Source organism: Ochotona curzoniae, unplaced genomic scaffold, assembly GCF_017591425.1.
Source record: "Ochotona curzoniae isolate NIBS_2020 unplaced genomic scaffold, NIBS_Ocur_1.0 scaffold_3208, whole genome shotgun sequence".
NCBI lineage: Eukaryota > Metazoa > Chordata > Mammalia > Lagomorpha > Ochotonidae > Ochotona > Ochotona curzoniae.
Window position 1 is genome coordinate 2,952,649 of NW_024467106.1, and position 19,536 is coordinate 2,972,184.

At 51.5% G+C, this 19,536-nt stretch overlaps 1 protein-coding gene across 2 annotated transcripts in view; it reads left to right on the forward strand.

Annotated features, from left to right (window-relative positions):
- The window catches only part of MED27 (mediator complex subunit 27), a 167,068-nt gene that overhangs the window by 112,568 nt on the left and 34,964 nt on the right, over window positions 1-19,536 (forward strand). For both annotated transcript variants that reach the window (XM_040963762.1, XM_040963763.1), the window contains exon 4: window positions 5,557-5,650. In XM_040963762.1, coding sequence (XP_040819696.1) covers window positions 5,557-5,650 — 94 coding nt within the window. The remainder of the gene's footprint in view (window positions 1-5,556; window positions 5,651-19,536) is intronic.

Below are 19,536 nucleotides of genomic sequence, written 5' to 3' on the forward strand. Positions count from 1 at the left end.
CTGCTGTAGATTGGCTGAATCCCAATTCCTGCCTCTGGTTTGCTTGGCAGGGCCAGCCAGATGGCCCGGAATCCGTGGTCCCTGTGACTCCGCCGGGAGCCCCCCGGGACTGCGTAATGGAGTAAATGAACCAAGGCCTGCCTCTGGGTGTCACAGTCAGATTCACTTTCTACTTGCATACCCTGAATGGAGACTTAAACTGTGGTTTGGGGAGGACAGCCTTCCAGCAATAGCTGTTGGGGAGATGTTTGGGTTCCAGTTGAGGGAGAAGGAAGAGGGAGTGACCTGTGGCCCATGCTGACCACTGTTAGCAACAGTGTGTTGTGTCCTTAACCATTGCTGAGAGGAGCATGTTGGGGTCCCCACCGCCAAGGTGCCTGAGTAGATGAAGGACTGTGTGTGCTAGCTAACTTGATTTGGCCATCCCACAGACGTACAAATCTCAGAACAGCATGCCGTGCATGACAAATGCATCCAATTTTCAAGTGTCAATTAAAAATACATCAACAAACAAAACTAACCCAGAGCTCTGTCGCAGAAACAGTTTGGTTGTTTCTTCTCTCTTTTTTTTCCTCCAATTTCCTTTTTCTTCTCCCTGCATCTGGGGGGTTTTGGGGGAGAGCAGGGAAGGGGAGAAGCCATACCCAGCATCCCAACTGCATCAGTACCGGGAGTGGGAGACGGTTGAGACGGTTACCCGATGTCATCCTAGGGTCCCCGCTTTGAGCATGCTCAGATGGTTTCGATAGTTCTGAAAATCTGTTTATTTTGTTACTCCAGGGTCCATTGGCTGACAGTCTACCTTAGAATCTCCATTCACCCAGATACTTGCTATCAAAGCCTGGCTGGGAGAGCTGTCCGATCTGTGCTGTCCACCCTCTGCTATGGCACTGGGTGTCCCCTGCAGGCCCCAGTGCATCTGGCATGCCGTCCACTGCGCGATCTTCAGCAGTGCAGGAACAGAAACGGCTTTAAGGTTATTGGATCATTGTACCACCCCTGCCACTTGAGTTGTGTTCACTTGTGGGCTGCAACAAATCATGAGGGGTTTTGCCAAAATAGTGTGTGTGTGTGTATGTATGTATATATCTTCCTAAAAGGAGAACGGAAGAAGCAGAAATGAGGGGGAAAAAAAGAGAAAGAGAAGGAAAGAAGGAAAGAAGAAAAACAAACCGGACCTGAGATTGTGGGTCTTAGAGCAGAGTTGACACGTGGGATCCGGAGCGGACTTGGGGGCCCTCAGGACTCTCTCTGCTGGATCTGAGGCCCCGGATACCAAGAGCCACTCAGAAAAGAAATCTGAAGCCCAGAGTCTTCCTGTTTGCGGAAAGGGTGGGCTCTTGAGGAAGGCTGCGTGCCACTGCATGAGGCTCAGCCGGCACTGGGATGAGACGGTGGGGAGATTTGAAACATCCTGGCAGGACAGGGGGTCGCTTTGTGTGGTGGCCCAAGTCCTCGATTGACGAGGTGTTGGCTGAGACACTCCTGAGATCCTCGTGCTCTTCATTTCTCTGAGTGAGACCACCCCAGGGAGCAGCGAGACCACCCCAGGCTCCAGAGGCTGAAGGTAGCTGTGAGCAGCGTGGCGAGTGTGGCCGTGAGCAGCGTGGTGAGTGTGTGGCCGTGAGCAGCGTGGTGAGTGTGTGGCTGTTAGCAGCGTGGTGAGTGTGTGGCCGTGAGCAGCGTGGTGAGTGTGTGGCTGTTAGCAGTGTGGTGAGTGTGTGGCCGTGAGCAGCGTGGTGAGTGTGTGGCCGTGAGCAGTGTGGTGAGTGTGTGGCCGTGAGCAGCGTGGTGAGTGTGTGGCCGTGAGCAGCGTGGTGTGGCAGCAGAGGTGTTGTGGCAGCTGAGGATGGAGCGGAGGTTCCAGCCGGAGCCCGTAAGCTTGCACTGGAAGCACCCTGGCGGAGAGGCCGCTGGGAGCCCAGGCCAGGAGCACAGCATTCCCTCCTTGCTTGGAGGCGGATTTTCTTCCTGGGAATGCTGAGCTTCCAAGTCACACCTGGATCCCGACCTGGGTCTCCAGAAGTCCATGTCACTAGCCCGGTTCCGGGAGCACCACGCCAGCTCTCAGCCGAGCAGCTCTCTTGCTTTCAGAAGGCTCTGGAACGCGAACAGGAACAGCAATCTTTCCAAGTTATTACCCTGTGAACAGGTTGACAGATATGTGCAAATTGTGACTCACTGCTCAATTTGGCACTAAATTAATGTCTTTCCGCACCGCGTCTGCTCAAGTGTAAACTAGGCAGCACTGCTGTGTTACTGCTTGTTTGCCTGTATTCCAAAGGTAACAAGGAGGGTCGTTTGATTCTGCCTCCAGCCCAGGGGACCAGATGGTGGGAGTGTAGGAGGGGAGTGCGCTCTTCTACCTGTCCCCCACCCTGCTCTGCAGCCGGCTCCAGGAGGCAGAGCGCAGGAGCGGGGAGCCCTCGGGCACCTCCAGGGACCACCTTCCGCTCCAGCCCCCTGTAGCCAGGAGAGAGTCATTCCTGTCCCCAGATCTAGAATTTGGCATTCTGAGCTGTCCTTTTTTCCATCAAATAGTTAGGGTTTGATTTGTTTGGAAAGCTGGAGCTGTTGGAAAATGAAGTGTTTTTGCTTCTAGAATTCAGACATTGTTTCCTGGAGATGCAGCTGTCTTTCTCTTCTTGGTGGATACATAATGTCACCTGTAACAAAGAAATTTGCATCTCCTTTGTGTTAGGCCTGTGAGTGAGAGAGTCCCCTGGAAATCTCCTTGAATAGAGTTTGCTGAGCTTTCTCGTGGGTCACCAGGCTGCAGAGAACCAACAACAAAAAAGCCCAGCTCAGGACGCTGCACTCGCCGTAGCCACTGCTGGCATTTTCCTAAGAACACTGTCCTCCCGCCCCTCCTCTCCCGCTGATCTGGGTCTCACAGACAGAGTCTGGAAATGTCAAGGGACTTGGCATTTTGCCCATTTAGGGCTCCATCTCCTACTCAAAGCCAGCGAGTCAGGGGCCAATGTGGAGTTCTGGGAACCTGTCACAAGCTCGGGTCCTTGGCATTCCATGTCACTGGGGGTCACCTCCTAACCAGTCCTTGGCATTCCATGTCACTGGGGGTCACCTCCTAACCAATCCTTGGCATTCCATGTCACTGGGGGTCACCCCCTAACCAATCCTTGGCATTCCATGTCACTGGGGGTCACCCCCTAACCAATCCTTGGCATTCTGTGTCACTGGGGGTCACCCCCTAAACGATCCCTGGCATTCCGTGTCACTGGGGGTCACCCCCTAACTGATCCTTGGCATTCCGTGTCACTGGGGGTCACCCCCTAACCAATCCTTGGCATTCCGTGTCACTGGGGGTCACCCCCTAACCGATCCTTGCTCCTAAGAAGCTGGACTCACAGAGCATGTGGTGACAGCGTCAAGGTGAGCAGGAGGGAATGAGAAGATGTTGTCTTCGGACTGGCTTGTGCATATTCATTTGCTTTCCGCTGTCCAGAGCTATGATATCTATTGATTGAGGATCTGTTCAGGAGACACCCCCCCCCCCAGGAGCATGTACTTAGCCGTGACCTCCAATGCGCAGGACACTGGCTTTTTACTTCCTGCTGAGTCTGAAGAAACCAGGTTTAAAGTTACACCCGCAGACGTGGGCGGGGGAAGTGTACAGGTGCAAAGTCGTTGGCCGTGACTTGGTGTCGACATTGAGCACAGGATCCTGTCCGCGTCTCCCAGCATTCCAGGAAACTTGAGGCCGTGGGGAAAATGAACTCATTTCCTCCTTCTTCTTCTCACCTCTTTTGTAGCAAATAAGCTGAGCTCCCGGGTTGCTTGTCATGAAGCTTTGAGTCTGTAAGGGCCTGTGGGAGATGGCGTGTGGTGCATGGGTCAGCTTTTTCCTAGCCACCCAGGCAACACTGTTTTCTGAGCACTGTCCTTGAGGATCAGCCACTTGCCTGTCTGAGCAAGTTCGTCTTTTGCTGGCATGTCCTCATCTGCCAGTGCATTCTGGAGGTGGCAGAGGGCTGTGGAGGCTGAGTCCAGGAGCCACTGTGGTCTTGAAGAATAACAAGCTTCCCTCAGCTCTGTCTCTCCCGCAAGCAAATACCCTTGATTGCACCTGCACCTCTCCTCTCGCGCCTGCCTGGCGTCTGCCCAGCCGTCACACCAGGTCCCCTCCTGTAGCTCCCCCTTTCTTCTGCATCTCCCAGTTTACCACTTTTAAAGCTGCATAGAATGTTCTCTAAGGACAACCCAGTTGTGCAATCAGCAGGCCCACACTTGGACCTCGATGGCCTGCTGATGTCCGCTTTGTAACAACCGACATCACGGTGTCTCCTGTCTGCCGAGTCCCAGGTTTTGAACTCAGATCTTCTCATGCTGGTACTGGAGAGCTGGTCTCTTAACTTCCTCCAAGAAAATACCTTGTGTGTACCCCGGATGTAATGATGTCTAATTCAGTTTGTCTGTCCAGTACCTGTGAAATCCCATGCAACAACCCCAATAGCTGCTTCTGCATCTTCAGTCACTGTATCACACATTACGTCGTGCATGATGGGATGGTGAGCACAAACATTTCTGTGGTTCTGTTCTCAGGAGCAGAGCCAGAACCAGCTCTATGTATGCAGGGGCCAGGGCCTTGGCATCGCAGCTCCACCGCAGGGGAGGACCCATCCTGCCAGAGCTGCTGCACCACAGGACAGGCCACCCGTGCACTTGGGGGGCCTGGCGGGCACCGGGAAGAGCACTTAGAGATTCCGAGTGCTTCGTATGTGTCAGTGCTCACAATTATTGGTGAACCGTGAGAGAAGCCGGCACCGTGCAGGCCTTCTTCGAAGGCTCCTCTTCACAGAGTAGCTCTTAGAAAGATGTCGGAGCGCACAGCTCACCTGAGAGAGTTGGGTGCAGTGAGAGGTGGAGGGTACAGGGACCAGGCTGCAGCAGGCACACAAAAACCATCCCGAGGCAATCCAGGCACGGAGAACACTGTAGGTGAGGTGTAGGCACCTGGGAGCCTCTGTGTGGCCTCATGGAGAAACACAGAAAGTCGGTGATTTCAGTAAAAGTTGCGGGGGAATTTGAATGAGAGTCTAACTAGGAAAGCCAAGATGGCATCAGGTCTTCAGACCATGTGGAATGCAGCCCAGGGGATCGGTTCCTCGGCTAAGACGAGGAGGTGAGCAAGGGACAGGAAGGCCCTGGCTGTGCCTGGACCAGGCGGACTACGAGAACAGGCTGTGTGGTCAGAGCCCTGGCCAGGGAGGGAACGGCTACGTTTCGGCTCCTGCAGAAGAGAGCTAACAGCCACATCTTCAGATGAAAATCCCCGAGCTACCATTAAAAATGTATTATTTAGAAATACAGAGGTCAGCACCCAAAGAAATCACTGGAAAATGGTCAGCTTTCAAGACGGCAGGAGAAGGAACAAAGGAGTTATATGTTTCATAAAAAGCTTTGTAATCCTGTTTGCCTTTCTAAACATGTAGCACGCTGATGAAATATTAAATGGAAGCCTTTAGCACACAGCAGACTGGGCGTTCTCGGGCTGAGGCTGTGTCTCACTCATCTCTCATTGGTTCTTCCTGTTAGATATGTTGATGATGTCATCAACCGCATCGACCGGATGTTCCCTGAAATGTCCTTCCACTTATCCAGACCCAACGGGACGTCAGCAATGCTTCTGGTAAGATCTGCTTGACCTGTTTGTACAGATGCTCAGCTGGCTTCAAAATTAACTCTGCCGTCCCGTGTCGTAAGATCTGTGAAATGGAGATTAAATCCGAGTATGTTGGCAAAGAGCCTGTCTCCTTTGCTGGCATGCTATAGATTAAAGAATGTCCTTTAAAACCTTGTTTTTAAGCATATCCACTGACCCTGTGGAGGCGTGAACCGGAGAGGAAAGAAACCCTAAGACCAGTTGGTGTTTTAGAGAATTTGTGTAAAACCCAACTAGCTCTTGGTTCCAGCTGAACAACACACACTGTCTGGGAATCATTTATGAAATGCGTGACGTGTGTCCTTCCTGTGTGGGCCCTGGCTGCTGACGGCTCCAGCGGCTGATGGCAGCTGGCCGCAGGCACGTGGGCCTCACAGGCACAGCGTTAATGTCTGTCCGCGGCCCCTGACGGCTGGGAGCATTTGGGGAAGTCAGAAGGCCAGAGTGTTTCCTGATGAGAAAGAATGGGCTTGGGACCTCGGTGACCACACGCTGACACGAGCTCAAAGTGCTTCCTGAACGCAGCTTCCCAGGGGGGACCTCCCCTGAGAGGAAACAGCTTACGGAGAGTCAGGGTGCTGGTTTTGAGGGGCGTCAGGGAGGCCAGGGTCCCCGTCACTGCTGTTTCGGCTCTGTGTGAAGACCCTGGATCTCAGCATCTTGTGGTGCCAGAGCCTGGGTGTGGCCTGACCCGGGAGGGGTCCTGTGTGCTGCACCTCCGCTCCTGTGTGCACAGCCTCCGTGGCCTGTGCAGTGTGCTTTTCTCTCAAGGAAGGGGCAGATATGGGCTTTGCTAAAAGTGCATTATTTCACTTGTGAGAAAAAAGTAGTGAAGTTCATGCCAGTAACATTGCTAGTTTTCTTTAAAACTCTTAGTTAAAACAGTAAAATAGTAATATTCTTTTACTAGAAAAAAGTTTCTTTCTGTCAGATATGTCTGTCTACACAACATGCGTTGTTCTTGCCTCTGTTATTCGCACAGATTGTATCAGGGCTAAGGTTCTCCCAGACCTGGCAGCCAGAACAGAAATCCTGTTGACGCCTGCTCGGCAGGAGCCGTAGTTAATGAAGACCACCACTAGAAGCATCTTGCTGAAGCAGGGCTTGTTCAGAGTATTTTTGGGTCACCGAGCTTCCATCGCATGATGATGCAGGAACTTGGCGTTGAAGGGAAGGAGTGGAGTGAACAGATGATTGGGGGGCAGGCTCTGTCTCCTGGCGGCCTGCCCGCACTGATGTGCTGGTGAGGGTGTGAGGGGCCCGTTGCACTGAACCAAGTGGCCGGCGGCCAGCTATGGCCACTCTCAGATGAACAGGGATACACGGAGGGTGGCGGTTATATATAGGACAAGTAGTGGGTGATCCAGCTCCGAGTCAGATTGCCAGGTGGTCATCACACTCCTGACATTACTGCTTTATTTGGCTCTTTGTTTTAATGGTGTTTTTGCACTGGGGAGGGGACAAAGAAACAGAACTCCCTACTGCTTGTTCACTCTGCAGAGCCTGGGCCTGGCTCAGCCTGAAGCCAAGAACCGGAAACTCCATCTGAGTCTCCTGTGTGGGTGACAAGGACCCAAGCTCCCAGGGTGCACATGCACAGGACTCCAACCCGTGCGTTCCCACGTGGGGTGCCGGCCCCTGACCACGAGGCAGGACACTTGCCCCTGGAAAGCACTGTTCTGTTTGATTACACATCTCTAGACTGTTGCCACGTCCCTCATCCGGGAAGGGAGCAGGCCCGACAGATACCACTTTCCCTGCTACCAGCAGTCCCAGGCTAAGGTGGGAAGGACTTGGACCTGGACAGTAGGCACTGGGGCAGCCCTGTGTGGGGTGCGGCAAGCATCACAGGTGTTCCCAGGGACTAGTGGATTTGCATGTCATGTTAACTGTGGTGGAGACCCAGAGGTGACCAAGCAGGACACACCTGAGCAGCCTCTGCTGGGCTCTCTGGGGCCAACCTTGGCCTTGGCCTTGACCTTGGCCTGACTTACCCCTGTGCTCTTGGTTCCACAGCTCAGCCAGGCTTCCTGGAGTGCCTAACTTCCGGAAGCCTTAGCGTTGGTTTGGGTTGGGTTTTGCTGTTTCATGATGCCAGGAGAGACAGAAACGGAGTAGTTCTAGGAGCAGGGACACTCCAGCTGGCCTGGACTTGAAACTGCTTCTCCCACTGTGCTGGCAGAGGGGCAGGAGTCAGGTTTCAGGGAGAGGGGAGGGCAACTAACCCCCAAGAGGAGGAGAGGCGGGCCAGGAGGCAGTGGTCTGTGTGATGACCTGGGCATGGACAGGGGCTCACCTGGTTCCATCCTGTCCCGCAGGTGCCCTCTGGGTAGGTAGCACCCATGTGTATGTTTGGAAAGTAGTCAACTGAAGCAGTTGTTGTTTCCGGCCGGGAAGTAGCTGGGATCCCTCCCGAGCCCAGCTCCACCCCGTGTCCACCAGCACGATGCTGTCCTCTGATCTCCAGGGATGGCTTGTACAGCAGTCGGGTAGCTGACCAAGCACCAACCCAGTACATTTATCCTTAAAATGGTTATTAGGTAATTTGATAGAAGTATGTCTCTGTGACGTAGATGTCAATTACAAAGCACAGATAAGCCCGTGAGCTCGCCATGCCATCCGGCAGCAAAGTGCAGCTGGCTTGTGCTCTGCCCTAGTGCCCACTGTTCTGCCCAACAGTGGCCTCTGCCCTCCTCCCCACGGTGCTCTCAGCCCTGTGCGCACATGTCCCTGAAGGTCATGCCACCTAGTTGGGCTCTCTAGAAAGGCCCCGTGCTTCCTGCAGGGTGTGTGAGCTGGAACCTGGGTCTCGTGTGTCGGGGAGCCGCATCCTCTTCATTGTTCTGGCAGCCCGTCCTGTGACTGCCCACACTTCTTGCCAAAACATGTCGGGATTGTTTCTGATTTTGCTTTTTAAATCCTATTACCCCAAGCATTCTCATACATGTGTCACGGAGCCAGCGAAAGCCAGACCCCTGGTGGGGGAGGCGGGGAGCAGTAGGGCAGGTGCCTTTTTCCTGAGTCATCAGAGTCCTGAAGTAGTGGTATGGTGCCACACAGCCGAACAGGGTCCCTGAGGGTGTCCCCTTTGCAGTGACCTTGCAGTTCCACATCACACAGATTCTGTTGTGTTACCTCTGTACCTGGAAGTGCAAGGGGGTTTGTGATGGTTTCTACATAGGACACAGCACAGCAGGCACTCTGCAGTGGTGCTGTTTTGGGTCTTCACTCACCCAGTAGCCCATGCAGAGCCAGTGCAGAGCACCTGGCCTGCACACGGAGCTGCACTTGGAGGTCCCAGCCGTTCTCAGCAGTTTCTACACAACTGGGGGAGGGAGAGGGCAGAGCAGACAGCCCACCACTCCCACTTGTGTTTTCTCAGATGTGTTTATGAGAGCACATGCCCATCCACTGGTTCGCTGCCCAGATTCGCTGCTTGGCCAGAGCTAAGGCTGAAGGGCCGGAAGCTCCACCCAAGGCTCCCCCTGGGATGGAAGGGACCCAGGTGCTGGAGTCAGGAGCTGGACTTGAGACTCGAACCCAGGCCTCATGACGGCCAAACCAAACACACAGCCCCAGGTTGGCACGTGTTGAGGTGTCTGTTTTGAATGATAGGGATTGCTCTGATGGAGCTGAAGTTTAACTGCCTTTTGTAACTTGCCCAGAAGTGCGTGCTCGGGTCCAGCGTGGCACCTGCACAGGAGTTGAGGAGCAGAGGATGCACAGAGCAGGTTGCAGGGTGTCACGTACGCGGTGTGCGCGCCGTAGCTGGCATGGGGAGGAGGCGTACATTTGTAACTAGTTTGAGTCGAACTGGCAGGCAGTGGCTGGCCTAGCTTCTGCTGTCCCAGCTCCGTGAAATCCCAACTTCTAGTCTCTTACATAATCTTTAAATGCATCGTGGCTGTCTCAGCTCCGGGAGCTGTTTTGGTGTTGTGAAAGTTAATAACTCATGATATCATAAATCCTGTGTCTGTTCTTTAAAGAGACGAGCTCAGTCATCCAAAAATAAATCTAGCTCTGTTGATATTTAGTTTCAGCTAATCTACCGCCTAACATCCCATTATTAATTTTCTTCAAGCAGTCAAAATATTGTTGAGAGCTTAACTGAGTCAGAGACTAGAACAAGCTGCTGGCTTCTCAGCATTTAAAATACTAATCTATGATTCTTGACGAATCCACTAAGTATAAAAATGTAAGAAAACAGAAAAGCTTCAACCATGACACTTGTCACACACCTCCCTTTTATTGATTACTCTTTACGAAGGATGAGGCTCGTGTGTCAGTGTCCCAGTGTCTGTGCTTCACCTGGCCATCCCTTTATTAACTACGTTTGTGCCTTGCACACCAGCTGGAGGTGTTGCTGCCTTCTAGGCCAGCTTCTTTGGAGCAGGAAGGGCCCATGAAGAGCTGCCCTGCGAACGGTTGGTGGCCTTGCTTTCTGTCCTGGGGCCAGTTTTCCTGAGACATGAACAGGCCTGCCACTCACCACGGGAAGCAGGCTGGAGGATAACAGACCCCGCTGAGTCTCGAGCCGTCTGGGGCGCATTCTAAAAACAGCATTTAAGCCTGGGACAGGAGCCTAGCAGCTAAAGGCCTCGCCTCGCACACACTGGGATCCCATATGGGCGCTGGTTCTAGTCCTGGCGGCTCTACTTCCCATCCAGCTCCCTGCATGTGGCCTGGGAAAGTAGTTGAGGATGGCCCAAAGCCTTGGGACCCTGCACCCACATGGGAGACACTGAAGAAGCTCCTGACTCCTGGCTTCGGATGGGCTCAGCTCCAGCCATTGCGGCCACTTGAGGAGTGAACCAATGGGTGAAAGATCTTTCTCTCTGTCTCTCCTCCTCTCTGCTTATCTGGCTTTCCAATGAAAATAAATCAATCTTTAAAAAAAAAACAGAGTTCAAGTTCTGCTGTGGGCTGTGCTGCTCGGAGCACAGGAAGGGAGCCTCAGCCTTGCCCCAGAGCCTGTGCTAGTGCCCTGGAGTGCACAGTGCGGCTCAGGCCAGAGCAAGACTGAGGGGCCAGAGAAGGGGAGAGGCCACCCCCTGGGAGACGAGACCCAGGGGCAGTCTGCTTGTTACCCTCAGGAGTTTGGGCCAGTTCAGAGCTTCGTACACATGGAAGCAGGCTGTGCACTCTGTGGTCGGGAAATCTGCTCACTCAGCAAAGCTCAACAGTGGAAGTACGACGCGTGGCTTGTTAGTTGGGATTTTGTTTTTACCTGTTAATTTTTCTGAGCATCCTTGGTCTGTAACTTTTGAGCTGTGTTGCTTGTTCCTCCCTGGGGCTCCATGGGGAGCGTCGGTTTAGGTAACCCTCCATGGTATGTCTGGCTGCTGGCATTGTCAGGCGTGCACAAAGGGATTGGTTAATGCCCACAGATTTTTAAATGAACTACTTAACCACACTTGCTGTGTCTATCTGTTCCCCCTTTGTCATTTAAAATCCACATACTTTGTTGTCTGCCTCTAGAAAATAGAATTATTTGTTTCATGGATGAGAGGCTCTTGTTAAACAAAATTACCAGCAATTCATTGTTAACATTTAAAATTTAGGGACCAGCATTGTGGCATAGTACAACGCTGGCATCCAATCTGGGTGTCAGTTCCTGTCTAGCTGCTCTGCTTCAAATCCAGCTCCCTGCTGATGGCCTGGGAAAAGCCAGGGAAGATGGGCCAAGGGCTTGGTCCCCTGGCTCCCATGCAGGCTTGGCCACGGTGGTTGAGGCCGTCTAGAGAGAGAACCAAGTGATACAAGATGCCTGACTCTCCCTCTCTTCATATGAAGCAAACCTATTTGAAAACTGTAGGCCATCCAGATTGCGCGGGTTTGGTTTCAGTCACGTCCTTCAGTAGCTGGGTTGTTAGAATCAGGGTTCAGCGTGGACACTTGCCCTGTTGGCCTGGAGCAGCCCATCCTCCCCGCCGGCTGTATTAGAGAACTGAGCTAGTTGTCCAGTAAGATGTGCCACATTTCTTGCTCTTTGACTTGTTTTACTTTAAGTCCTTAGTCATGAATAAGTTTCTAGTCGTGTCAGTGCCATCACAGCGACATTTCAGAAAGCACTTTTAAATGTTTGATTTATTATTTTGTACATGCTTAATGACTGACTGCATTTCACCTCAAAGGAAGAGTTCTCAAACGTCCTTATTTCAGCACTTCTCGCTACTCTTAACATTTTTTGAAGACCTGAGAGAGTTCTTGTCTCTGTGTGGCGTACAAGCAGGCATCCATATTTGCTGTATTAGAAATTAAAATGAAAAAAAAAAAAAAAAAGAAATTAAAATGCCAAATAACTGAACCATAAAAATACACAGACCGCTTAGCGCCATGATGCCATCTCATAGTAATCAGCCTCTGAAAATTTGCATTGTGGTCTCGTGGATTAGACAGAAAAGCATGAAGCGGTGCACCTGGGTGCTGCCCGAAGGCCACTGGAACTTGTGGCGCCCTTGAACGGGTCTGCATCAGCGTCATCCCTGGGCCACAGCTTGGGCCTCGCTGCCATTCAGACAGGGGCCTGGCCTGCAGAAGCACGTTTCTTTTGGGGTCACATTTTTATAATTTCTCTGAGTGTTAAAATAAAGTAGAACTATAAATTTTTTTCCTATACATTATACATTTACACTATACATTTTTTTCCTATAAAGTTTGTGAAGTGGTATTTTTAACAAGAACATTTAACAGGGAACTCCAATAATATCTCATGCAATGACAAAGATGTTAAAATATGAGTTTAGATTTCTGAAGTGATTGTTTTTGCCACATTGTAGAATTTCACACTGGATGGCCTTCAGAAATGTCAAGAGGACAAACCAAGTTATTTTCTTAGTCTTTCTATGTTGGAGAAAAGTCTGCTTTTCAAAATTGCTGGAAGGCGGGGAGGTCTTAAATTAGTGCAGCTGTTTAGAAAAGCATCTTGGCATTTTTGTGAGAGGTCAAATATTGCATGCTTCCACTAGGGTTTCTTTGCCTTAGTGCTTGGATCCTGGCTCTGGGAATGCTTTGCTGGGGCCTTGGCCTTGGATCCTGGCCTGGGAATGCTTTGCTGGGGCGGTCCTATTGGTTGTCAGATATGCAGCAGCATCTCTAACCCTCTGCCTACCAGGTAGTAGCAGCCCTCCCCTTCCCCTGCCAAGTCCCTAGCCACTGGTCAGGGCACTTTGTTAGGCAAAGCCAATCACCAGAGAAGCTGAGAACCACTATCACCGAGTAGTTCCTTCCTTGGAGCAGATCCTAGAAGACCCAGGTGACCGTGATGAAATTTTCTCAGAAACTTAAGATGAAGTTTTCAGATGCTCAAGGAATAATACGTTCAAGTAGAATTGAATAAATACAACTGAAGAAAGACTGGAATACAACCAAGAGAATGAAAATGAAAAGAGAAGTAGGAGAGGTCAGAGGTGGATGGAATTAAACACAGAGATAAAACAGCATGTGTACACTTGGAGTCCAGTGAAGGGGAAAACCAAAATAACAAAAGAAAAATAATATAGAAAATCAATCTGGGCCCAATGTGATAGCTCAGTGGTTAAATCCTTACCTCACATGTGCCGGGATCCCATATGAGTTCGTGTCCCAGCTGCTACACTTCCCATCCAGCTCCCTGCTTGTGAACTGGCAGAGCAGTCGAGGACGGCCCAAAGCCTTGGGACCCTGCACCTGCATGAGACTGAGAAGAGGCTCGTGGCTTTGGATCAACTCAGCTCCAGCCCTTGCAGCCACTTGGGGAGTGAATCAGCAGATGAAAGATCTTTCCCTCTATCTCCTTCTCTCTGTAAATCTGTTCTGCCTATCCAATAAAATTAAAATTTTTAAAATCAACAATCTAAGGAAAGTCTCTAGAGATTAAAAAAAAAAGTTTTGAATCTTCACATTGATAGAGCCCACTGGCAGGTTGGCATTGTTAACCAGGAATGATCAGGTCCAAGATATGGCAGTAATAGTGTTAGACTTATTAAAAAAAAAACTTCAAACAGTCAACTAACTTGAAAGGGCAGAAGAATCAGACCGGTATCACACTGCCGCGACAGCTGCATATGTGCCAGGCAGTGACAGAGCACCTTGCCAGGCGAGTGTGTTCCAGACACAGCACTCAGTGTGGCTGGCTGTCTCTCGAGGAGGCCACGGTAAAGATGGAGAACTCGTGTCTGTTTGCCTGTTGAGGAATCTTCGGGAAGAAGAGTTTCTTCTAACCAAGAGGTGAGCAAACCTCAGCCGGAACGTAGATCATGAGCACATAATGCAGTGATTGGCAGTATCGAGGGACTCCAAAAGGTCGTGAGAAACCTGCGTGTGCGTGTGTGTGTGTGTGTAAGGCAGGTATACATAGAGCACCTTTCCTCTGATTCACCCAGTGATGCCCTCAAGGGCCACCACCAAGCTGCAGTGAAACCAGGAGCTGGGAAGGCATGCCAGGCCTCCAGGGAGATGAGCAGAAAGCTAGTTACTTGAGCTAGCTCCACTCCTGCCCTGGGTCTGCCTTAGCAGGAGACTTGTCTGGATCCAGAGCTGGGAGTTGAACCCTAACATGCCCATGAAGAATACAGGCGTCTTGTGCAGGGTGGTGACCATGAGCCAAATGCCCACCCCTGCATTATCCTGTTTTTTTTGTAAACTTGTAAAAATCTATGCATAGTTTTTCAGAGTGTATCTTTTCCATTAGGACCACTTGCATGCATGATTTCAGATATTTTTGTAGCACAATAAACTTACTTTTTAATTCTATTTTCTATTAGTTTCTGAAATACACATGTGTGGGCCTGGCACAATTGCCTAGTGGGTAAAGTCCTTGCCTTGAACGTGCTGGGATCCCATATGGGCGCCGGTTCGTATCCTGGCAGCCCCACTTCCCATCCAGCTCCCTGCTTGTGGCCTGGGAAAGCAGTCGAGGATAGCCCAAAGCCTCGGAATCCTGCACCCCTGGGAGACCTGGACGAGGCACCTGGCTCCTGGCTTTTAATTGGCTCTTCTCCAGCCGTAGCTGTCACTTGGGGAGTGAGTCTGTCTCTCGTCTCCGTAAATCTGATCTGACTTTTCAATAAAAATAAATAAGTCTTTAAGAAAAAAAAAAAAAAACAGGGAAGGCAAGGAAACAGCACTTAGAGAAATGGAAAACAACACACACACTAAGATTACATTATTGAGGCCACACATATCAAGCCTGTCAATAAATAGTAATTTAATGTATTTAGGAATGATTTTTCAACGGGTGATACTGAAGTTCACATAGAAAAAGAATTCATGGAGACGCAGGAAAGCACCAAAACTAGAAAAGCACCAGGGAATTTGGCACGATGGGGCTCTCTGATGCTGACAGTGTGACGTGGGTTCCTAAGTGGACAGAGCTAGGTCGTGCAGCCTCCGCCTGTGGTGCACACGGTGGCATCTCGAGCCCCTGCAGTGGCCCAAGATGTGACGGGGAAGTCAAGAGTCAGCTGGTGCTCTGCAGGAAGATGTTACATGTAATAGACGTAATCCAGACACAGAGCTAATCGTCTCTGAATTATTCCTAAACTTTCGACAATAAGGGAGTAAAAAGCTCGAATGGAAAATGGGGGGCGTGGAGATTGTTCACTAAAATAGATGTGCATGATATTCACAGTCGGACAGACACTCAGCCCTCACCTAGGGGTGAGAAACGCAGGGCAAGGCTGCACTGAGCTCCATTCCTCGCTCTTCAGAATGTCCCCATACGCTCTGCTGGTGGAACTGCACGGGAGCAGCCCCCCGACGTCACTCATGGGGATGCAGGGCAGGCAGGGGAGGCAGCTGGGCTGAGGGGACCTTGGCACTGTGCCCACCCCTAGCCCAGCTGCTCATCCTGCCACTGCTAGGAACTCACTCTAAAGGCACGCCTTCGAAAGTACGAAAATGCCACTGTTTGCCCAGATGTCTGTGCAGAAGTGAGTCCTGCCACACAGTAGAGCCACACTGCGTGTCTGCGTCTGAAGAGAGCAGAGGCAGCCCTCCAACTCATTCATGTCACGGATTCCCAGGACAAACTGATGAAACATGAAGGGAAAGGGTATTCCTAGGACGGGGCTTCCATTTTTTAGTAAGGAAAGAGATGTAAAATGTCCAATACTGCCGTCTGTAAAATGAGGACATTAGTTACAAGTAGTGAGTGAAGAGGGCAGGTCACAGGTGAGAAGCTGTGACCAGGGCAGGACAGGTGTGCACTGGGAGGGTGAAGGACCAGGACAGGTGTGCACTGGGAGGGTGAAGGACCGGGGCAGGACAGGTGTGCACTGGGAGGGTGAAGGTCCGGGACAGGTGTGCACTGGGAGGGATGAAGGACCAGGACAGGTGTGCACTGGGAGGGTGAAGGACCAGGACAGGTGTGCACTGGGAGGGTGAAGGACCAGGACAGGGTGAAGGACCAGGACAGGTGTGCACTGGGAGGGTGAAGGACCAGGACAGGTGTGCACTGGGAGGGTGAAGGACCAGGACAGTTGTGCACTGGGAGGGTGAAGGACCGGGGCAGGACAGGTGTGCACTGGGAGGGTGAAGGTCCGGGACAGGTGTGCACTGGGAGGGTGAAGGACCAGGACAGTTGTGCACTGGGAGGGTGAAGGACCAGGACAGGTGTGCACTGGGAGGGTGAAGGACCAGGACAGGTGTGCACTGGGAGGGTGAAGGACCAGGACAGGTGTGCACTGGGAGGGTGAAGGTCCGGGACAGGTGTGCACTGGGAGGGTGAAGGTCCGGGACAGGTGTGCACTGGGAGGGATGAAGGACCGGGACAGGTGTGCACTGGGAGGGTGAAGGACCGGGGCAGGTGTGCACTGGGAGGGTGAAGGACCAGGACAGGTGTGCACTGGGAGGGTGAAGGTCCGGGACAGGTGTGCACTGGGAGGGTGAAGGTCCGGGACAGGTGTGCACTGGGAGGGTGAAGGTCCTGGACAGGTGTGCACTGGGAGGGTGAAGGACCGGGGCAGGTGTGCACTGGGAGGGTGAAGGACCAGGGTAGGACAGGTGTGCACTGGGAGGGTGAAGGGCCGGGACAGGTGTGCACTGGGAGGGATGAAGGGCCGGGACAGGTGTGCACTGGGAGGGATGAAGGACCAGGACAGGTGTGTACTGGGAGGGTGAAGGACCGGGGCAAGACAGGTGTGCACTGGGAGGGTGAAGGACCAGGGTAGGACAGGTGTGCACTGGGAGGGTGAAGGACCAGGGCAGGACAGGTGTGCACTGGGAGGGTGAAGGACCAGGGTAGGACAGGTGTGCACTGGGAGGGTGAAGGACCAGGGTAGGACAGGTGTGCACTGGGAGGGTGGCCCTTACTGTTTTTGTGGAGTTCTGACTTTTAGAACCACATTGATATTTCACACAGTTTAAACAATAAATGATAAGTTTTTTGTTTCTTTAAGGAGAATACAAGCATTTTAACTGTAGTTCAGTTGTGTAATGTGTCTACATCGTGGGAGGGGAAGAGAGATGGAGAATCAGCCCTCCTGAACTTTGAACCTGACCTTTTGACTCCAAACCCGTAGGCTCAGAACTAATAACTGTGATCTAATATTAAACTTTAATTAGTTGCCTGGTTTTCACAGTGGTTTTGGTTAGTAATTATGAAGCTGTTTCATATGAGTTCTAGGAATGAGCAAATACCGAAATGAATTATGGATGGTAGGAACCTGATTTCTTCCTTTGGGAGAGCGGCTCAGAAAGATGAATAAACCCTTGGTCCTGAGTCACAGCTGAACGTGTCCATGTGAGGCAGCTGTTTTTCACGTGTGTAGATGGTCATCAGCCTGCATGTGTCTGGACACGCGTGTGCCCAGGCATCTGTCTGCCGTCTGATGGAACAGCGCGCACGTCTGTCATCCACATTTAGCCTCTGAGAATTGTTCTGCCGACAGACTCGTTCTAGAACTGCGGCAAGCACACAATATAGGTGATGAGCCAAGTGCATCAGGCTGCAGCTGGAAGTGAGGGAGGGTCCTCAGAGAACGGGGCAGGGAGCATGCGCACTCCGGGGTGTGCTTGGAGGGACGCCCACTGGCCAAGCCCCGGACCACTGAGCACCAAACTAAATAATGGTAGTATTGGATTGTAGCCCAGAGTCCAACAGTAACCCCTTAGTCCATCCTGAGGGCCACAAATGAAGGGTTAAAGAACTGGGCACAGTGGGCGGACTGTATGTTAAATCTTCAAAGGTTAGTATATTTCTCTATTTCAAAATAAATAAGTTAAAGGCTCTAGGGGCCAGTGCTGTGGCATAGTGAGTTAAGCATTCTGAATGGGTGCTGGTTTATGTCCCACCTGCACCGTCTCCAGTCCATGCCCTGCTGATGTACCTGGGAGAGCGGTGGAGGAAGGGCCAGGTGCTTGGAACCCCGCACCCATGGGGGAGACCTGGGAGAACTCCTGGCTCCTGGCTTTCGCCCAGTCTGCTTCCAACCTTTGCAGCCATTTAGGGAGTGAGTAAGCGGATAGAAGAGCTGTCTCTGTCTCACTCACTGCACCATTCAAATAGTTAAATACAAGCTTGCAGGGGGAAAAAAAAAAAGACAAGATTTTAGACATTCCCCATACAGAAATGGTACATGTGTGAGGGGATATATTACTTGTATGATTGCACATTTATGTATTAAAGCATCAAATACATTCAACTTGGATATGTCAAAAAACTTTTTAAAGATTATTCTTATTGGAAGACAGAGTACAGAGAGAAGGAGATACAGACAGGAAGTTCTTCCAACCACTGGTTCATTCCCCAAATGGCTGCAACGGCCAGAGCTGAGCCAATGCGGCTCCAGGAGCCAGGAGCCTCTTCTGGGTCTCCCACATGGGTGCAGGGTCCCAAGGCTTTGGGCCGTCCTCGACTGCTTTCCCAGGCCACGAGCAGGGAGCTGGATGGGAACAGAGAGCAGCCAGGACACAAACCAGCATCCACATGGGATCCTGGCACTTGGAGGTGAGGATTAGCCAGGCAAGCCATCACACTGGACCTTGTTAAAATTTTTAATAAATACAATATGTGAACTAAAGGGGCAGGAGTTAGACCTGACATGGGTTGGTGTAACACAGTGTTAGCTTCAGGAGAGCTATAATAGCCAGAATCTGGGCAGGGCTCCCTGTCTCTCCCACTGCCACCACCTCAACCCGAGGCTCTGTCCCCCTTCCCTGGGCTGAGGCAGCCGCCTCCTCGCTGGCTGCCCTGCTTGCCTCCTACCTCTTTCCTTTTGCCCACCCTGAGCCGGGGCCAGGGAGCTGTTCAGGCTAAGCAGTTTCTGTGCCATGTCTGCTCTGAACTGCCTGTTGCCCCCATTTCCCTCCAGGAAAAGCTGGAGTCCTCACACCGGTTCCTCAGCCGCCCCCTGACTTCACCCCACTACCCCTATTTGCCTATCAGGCCCCAACCATCCCCAGCCTGGCCTACTTGCTGTGGCTTTCAAGGGTGAGAGCTGTGCTGGGTACCGTGGGCAGCCACCCCTCGCCCCCTTGGGTGTTCTCTGATCAGCAGTCCCTGGGACTTCCCAGCAGACTCCTCGATTGTGCTGGCCAGGAACACCCGTGTTCCGCAGGGAGAAACCTGACCTGCTTCATTTGTTCATGTGTTGCAAGTCCCGAGAACACTCCTCGGGATGATTTGGTATTTATTCATTTTCATGCATATCTCTGGGGGAACTTGGAAATGTTCAGTGAAAGTGGAGTTTAGAAGGGACGGAGTTTTGGTGCAGAATGCAGCTTTATTTCACACATCTTTCCTTCTTATTACTCATTTTTGTAAACTTTTTTGAAGAACCCTTGTACATATAAACAAAGTAAAATTAGAATCTTTTTTTAAATCACGCACTGAGATGAGCTACTGAGAAAATGATCTGAGATGAAGCAAGCCT